Source organism: Folsomia candida, unplaced genomic scaffold, assembly GCF_002217175.1.
Source record: "Folsomia candida strain VU population unplaced genomic scaffold, ASM221717v1 Fcan01_Sc009, whole genome shotgun sequence".
Classification (NCBI taxonomy): Eukaryota; Metazoa; Arthropoda; class Collembola; order Entomobryomorpha; family Isotomidae; genus Folsomia; species Folsomia candida.
In genome coordinates this window covers 27709-33708 of record NW_019091201.1, presented here as the reverse complement: position 1 = coordinate 33708, position 6000 = coordinate 27709, and the positions used below count along the sequence as shown (strand labels likewise).

Here is a 6000-nt window from a genome sequence, read left to right as displayed (position 1 = left end):
GATCGAGTACTTCGTCAGCAGCGTATTATTCCACACGTGTTGACATGTTATTTATAAATAACATATAAAATTTGTTTAGAAATTAGTTTAGAAATTAAACCGGTGTACTTATGAATTAATATTTTGGATAAAGTGAAGGGACCTTGTCAAATATCAACCACTGACGGAGAAATAGGGTTCCAATTCTTAGGTAAGTTGAAAGAAATATTATTCTGTGGGAATACATAAAGCTTGTAAAAATAAATGTCTCATCTCAAGTATTCTCAAGAACATTTGAATTATTCAAACAATTAAAATTTGATGACTATCTTAAAATCATTTTACAGACAGAACCACAAGAATTCCACCAATTAGATATGGCGTCAAATGCACAGAATTTAACTAAACGTCGGCGAGTCGCCACTGCTCGAACTTCTGGGATTACAGTCGCTCTTTTGGCGACTCTAAAAAAGGAGAAGGAGAAAGGAATGCAAAAGGTAATAAGCATAAATCATATGTTAGCGATTCTGTCTTATAAGTTGTATAATTTGTATAACTAGTAATTATTTGTTTTGCTTCAGGCGGAGATTGAAGAAAACCAGATTCGGATGCGAGCCCGCAGAGAAAGAAGGAAAGTTCTTGAAAAGCATGGGCTCGAATATTATTCTGATGAGGAGGAAATGAAAAAGAGGTATCATCAAGATACTGACCTGGGCGAATATATGGATTTCGAGTTGGAGGATGACGATTGCTTTGTTGAGAAACAAGTTCCATTATCACCTGTTGTCGACAAGATCAAGATCAAGACTGAGATCAAGACTGAGGCTGAGGTCAAATTTGAGGAGGACGAGCTTGAAATGGATGACTTATTTATTGAAAAGCGAGAACCTTCTGAAGAAATCACAGGGAAATCAGAATCTTCTCCAGAAGTGGACCGACAAGAGGAAGTTCAGTCTACATCAAATCAAGCAATTGGTACAAATGACCAAACGAAGAAAACAATTACGAGATGCACCCTTTATCGCACGTTGGATCCCCGAAATTATAATGCAAATGCGATTCTGAAGTGTCCTCTTTGCTTGGAACGAGGCGAAATGCGGTTATATGGCACCGAAGACGCCCTGCTGGAACACATGGTCCTGAGACATCAGAATGACATCGACTAAATGGACGTAATTGCAAAATTTATTTACCCAATTTTGAAGAAAATGTCAAAACAATGACTTTCGTTAGAAGTTGATAAACTATAATTAATTATACAAATATTGTTCTCTGTTGTTAAATCTTTTTAGATTAGTTAGACTATTTAGAATTTCGTGGTATTAATCAATTCAAATGGTTTTATCCTTGAATAAAAATGTATGGAATGAATTTATCACATACGATTCTGGTCAAACTTACAAGTTTTAGGTTCAAATTGGTTCAATTGCATCCATATCAGAATGGTAATTTAAACATGTATAAACAGCTCATAATTAAAAGAACATGCATTTATTTAACTCGCGAGCTAACAATAAGTACGTACTACAATTAAATTATTCCACATTCTTGCCCTCATTTAAGTCTTTCCATTCCTTAATTCCAAGCGCATGATTTTTCTTCAGACAAGCTTATCAAATCCAAATCATGCACTACTTCACATTTCACATGCATTTTACTGATTGTTGTTTTTGTCTAGTGCGAAACCTTACACTCGAATGAGCCTGCCATGCATATACGTGTTACCAACATTTTGTGGCATTTTTGATCCGGATGGATGGATACTTGGAGAAATAGGGAAAGATTGAATAATAGAAATGCCGTCTCATCCGAAATCTGAAGAGAAAGTGGAAAGATCATCAAGGCGTAGTAAGAACTAAGAAGTAGAGACGGCGACATGCAAGGAAATCCAAATCTCTCCATTGAATGTTTCGGCATGCATGACTGCCACGGATAAAGCTGACGAGGAGGACACGACCAAACCAAAGTGGGGACGAAGATGTCGACTTTGTCATCTGCTGACTTATACATACATCCATCCTGTACTTCTTCTTCGAGGTATTATATAATGCTTGATGATGATGATATCGGAATTTGTTGGAAATGTACAACTGAACTTTGACTTGGGATGACGAGAATTTTGAATCATGAGCACCATATCCTCCACCAAGAGAGAGCTTGTCTTAAAAAAGCGATTTCCATGTGACGAGGCGAGTTGATGGGATATCTGCCGTGAATCCTGAATTTCTTGGTTATAAAACCTTTGTAAAACACTACTCTCTCTCTGCTTTATACAGTTCTCACACGTATGGATCAACTCTACATTTCCGAAATCTTGTCGTATTTGTCATCCGGACAAAAAAGGATGTGGAATGATGGGTTTCGATATATGTACGATGCCATTTCTTTGTCTTAATGTGATTCACCAGCGGGTGGCTTGGCTGAACCAAAGGGATTCAAGAATTCTACTTGACGTTTTTGAAGAATGTCACTCCAATCTTACTGATATTTCTCTCTGTAAGGATCACATATGGGTTCGCAAGCAGGAGGAAGTAAGTCATAGCTCATCGTTTCATGGCGAAAAGAAGTAAAAAAAAGAACTATCCTTTCTTCCGATACGGAGGACCTGATTTGGCTGCTGGTACATTTAGTCTTCTTGTCTTCACCTCATCAAGTACCAGACTCGTTACTGCCGTGAGTGCTACTCGTCGCTACCCCTTCCTCTTGCCAAGAGAAAGATTGATTGATTCTTTCTCTACTTTTACTTAGCTGTGCTTATTCATGGAGAAAACTACGAGTTTTTCCTAGATGACTTTTTTTATCAAGTTTGAAACATGCTGAAGGTAAAAGAAAGCCTACTTTTTTTTACCTATTGTGACATGCATGATGGCAAATGATCACTTTGGTCAGATGCTAATCACATACATACATAAGCACAAAGTAGGACGATAAATTTCTTAATGCAGGCTAAACTATCGCTATAAATCAGGAAGCAGCAGGACAAATAGGACACACATGAGATGAAATATATGCCCGTCTTGTTACACAAGGAGACAAATGTCTTGTTGTGAATACAGTATTTTGTTGCGCAATTACGTGATAAAATTGGAAATTGGAGAAAGTGGATGTGATGTGAAGGGAGGTGAAATAACTTTTCCGGTCTCGTGTCCCCTCTCCTCTCACTCGGCGTCTGCCTGCCGTGCCTGTCTCTTTGGGAGATGAATTGTCTGTGTGTGGTATGCAAAGCATGAATATCAATCCCCTTGTTCATTTCATCCCTTTGATCGTCCAATCCCCAAAATCTAGATTTGATTGTCACATTCATGTCAGTTTAAAATCCTACTTTCAATACGCCTTTCTCTGCGGGATTTTGGGCAACAATTTCGCATGCGTTTCTTCCTACAATAATATTGGTTCATGATGAATTATATTTCCATCGGTGGTAATCTGGACGCTGACTGTTTTGAAGAAGATCAAGACTGGAATGTAGAAATTTGTATAACTTTCAAGAGAAAAAAGAACAATAAACAATTTTTTGGACACAAATAACACATTTTGCTCACTTTGAGGGGGAGTTTAGCCTCGCATTAAATAAACCAGAGGCCAATTATTGAATTGGAAGGGAAGACCTTGCGTGTCTGCCTAATTCAAAATTTCTTTGCCCTGTGGGTGTAGATATAAATAAATAAATAAGGTATTCGAGAGAGAGAGTGAGCCTAATATGGAAAAGAGGGACTGATCCGAATCTTCTTCTCTGGTCGGTTTCTCTCTCTGTGTGTGGTTTCCGTTGACACTTTTCAACCCCGGTTTTGAATTATGAGGGAGAAGCACTCAGCTTGAATTGGTTCTGAAACAGAGAGGTAATAATTCGCAATGCTTAAATAAAGTAGAGGAATCCCGAACAAATAAACCTCCTCCCTTTTAATGCCCCACACATACATATAGCGTTCGTATTTCGTATTGTTTGTTTCTTTGTATTGTGCTTCCATACTTTGCCCCCTTTCAATTTCCATATCATGAACATTTATACAGAGATATTTTCATCACTACCATTTCTCTCTGTGGGAGGAAAGAGATAGTACTAATATGTAGATGAGGGATATAAGTCATCCCTCTTTGGGAACTCGACCCTGAGGCAATAAATGAGCTTAAGTTAAGCCCTAATACTCAACTTAATAATTATGTTTTCTACTAATGCACCCACCACGTGCGTGGCGTGCATGGATCTAAATATCTGTACAGGCAGTGGAAAAGGTTCTGTTCTGTTCATAGCTTGTCCCTCAATGTTTCGCCACATTCAATGTTTCCGATCAACAAGGATTATTTAGAACTACTACGAGGAGGAGATTACACATGGTTCGTTTCTCAATTCTTCGACAATAAGCACTGCTTTCACCACTGAGCATCCAATCATGTAATGTAAATGTATTATTGCCCACTAGCAGAAAAAAAATCCACGTCATTTCTTACATCATAAGCTTTTTCGACGTCTAAAGTTAAGTAAAAACAAGTAGCGAAAAAGCAAAGTTGGGTTGCAGCAGGCCAGGAACGCCGGAAGGGAGAGGAGAGAGGATGTCATCACTAATGGCATGGACGGAATGAGATGGACAACATGAACCCAGCAAACAACATGCTTACATAACAAGGAAAGAAAACATTGGGGATTTGGATTTGAAATTTGAGACAAACAATATTATGGAGAACGTTGAGCTGAAATCCTCACCGAGATTATTACCACTTGTCTCCTTCTCGGTGCACTTTCATTTTCATCTCGTCCCCACCGCACAGACAGCTTCGTGTCATCTTATCTTATCACACGGACAGATCACACTTTCTAAATAATACGAAGGCTTAAACCATCTTACAAACAACACGCTCCTGAAAAAGAGAGGCTAGGAATTTTCCAAACAAAACTAACTACACACTCACAAATTAAACCCATTGTCAATAGTGCCAAGGGTTTGTTCATCATTTTACCGATTTTCTAAGCGATAGACTTGCAGTGATATTAAAATTCGAGTCCGTATTTGTCTTATTGCAAAAGTTTTGGCTGATTTTCCACTCTGTGATGTCATCCATTTTTGTGCATGAAGTAGCAAAACGGAAAAATTTAAATGGCCACATATTACTTTTGAGTGAGATGAGATGGCACAAATCCAAAACGGGGGTGACTCAATGGCTTTCCAACATTCGAGGATACAGCCAAAGGAACCTGCCTGCGGTGAAAGTAACGGAAAACTCGCCTTCATCCATACATATTTGTAGTCAGTTCAGTCCAGCGTAATAACACGGGTTGACTTTGAAACTGTTCTTTCGTACGTCATAAGTCCCATAAGTTTTGAAATTTAAGTAGAATACGAATTTAGCATGGGTCACCATCCCTTGTGAATAAAAGTCCAAACGTAAAATATGCGAATTTCGGGACAGGATGTGCGGTCGAATAAAGAACAAATTATGGGCACGTCACCCAATTTATTTTTCTTTGGTTGACCGAACGACGAACCTATATTGAACACGGTATGAGTTTTACTCTCAAATAATAAATGTGACCAAACAATTACGAAGAGCGAAATTGCAAATTTGTGACCTTTCGGAAATGGACGAAATCACTCACTCGTTAAATCTACTTAATTTACTTTACAAACCATATGCACACGCAAAGTATATTCTTATCAACTTTGTCAAATTCTTCTCTTTCAAGTCGTGGACAAAATTATGGTTTGCATTAAATTGGTCTTGTTCCACTCATAAAATTGCCAAGATTGGAAGAAGCTTTCCCCAAATTCCCATAACTTACCCCACTCCCGACTGCAGGAAGGAAGTGAGGTTTAAATACTGAATGTGGTCGGGATCAGGATTTAACTGCGCGTTTCCCCAGTAGAATAATTTTGCATACAATATAGAACATTATACGCTCCTATTTCCTATATGACGAAGAAACGTTTACCGGATTTTTTTTTGCACTTTTGGTCGGTTGGTGAATGGATATTCCTGACTTGTCCTGTCAGTGGGTAAAGTCTCCTTGAAAGAAATATGAGGCGA

At 38.3% G+C, this 6000-nt stretch overlaps 1 protein-coding gene across 1 annotated transcript; it reads left to right on the top strand.

Annotated features, from left to right (window-relative positions):
- LOC110854000 lies at positions 1 to 1382 on the top strand. The gene is made up of 3 exons (XM_022102387.2): positions 1 to 190; positions 327 to 476; positions 561 to 1382. Exons 2-3 carry the CDS (start codon positions 357 to 359, stop codon positions 1143 to 1145), a joined length of 705 nt encoding a protein of 234 aa, XP_021958079.1. The 5' UTR covers positions 1 to 190; positions 327 to 356; the 3' UTR covers positions 1146 to 1382.
- The last annotated feature ends 4618 nt before the right edge of the window (positions 1383 to 6000 follow it).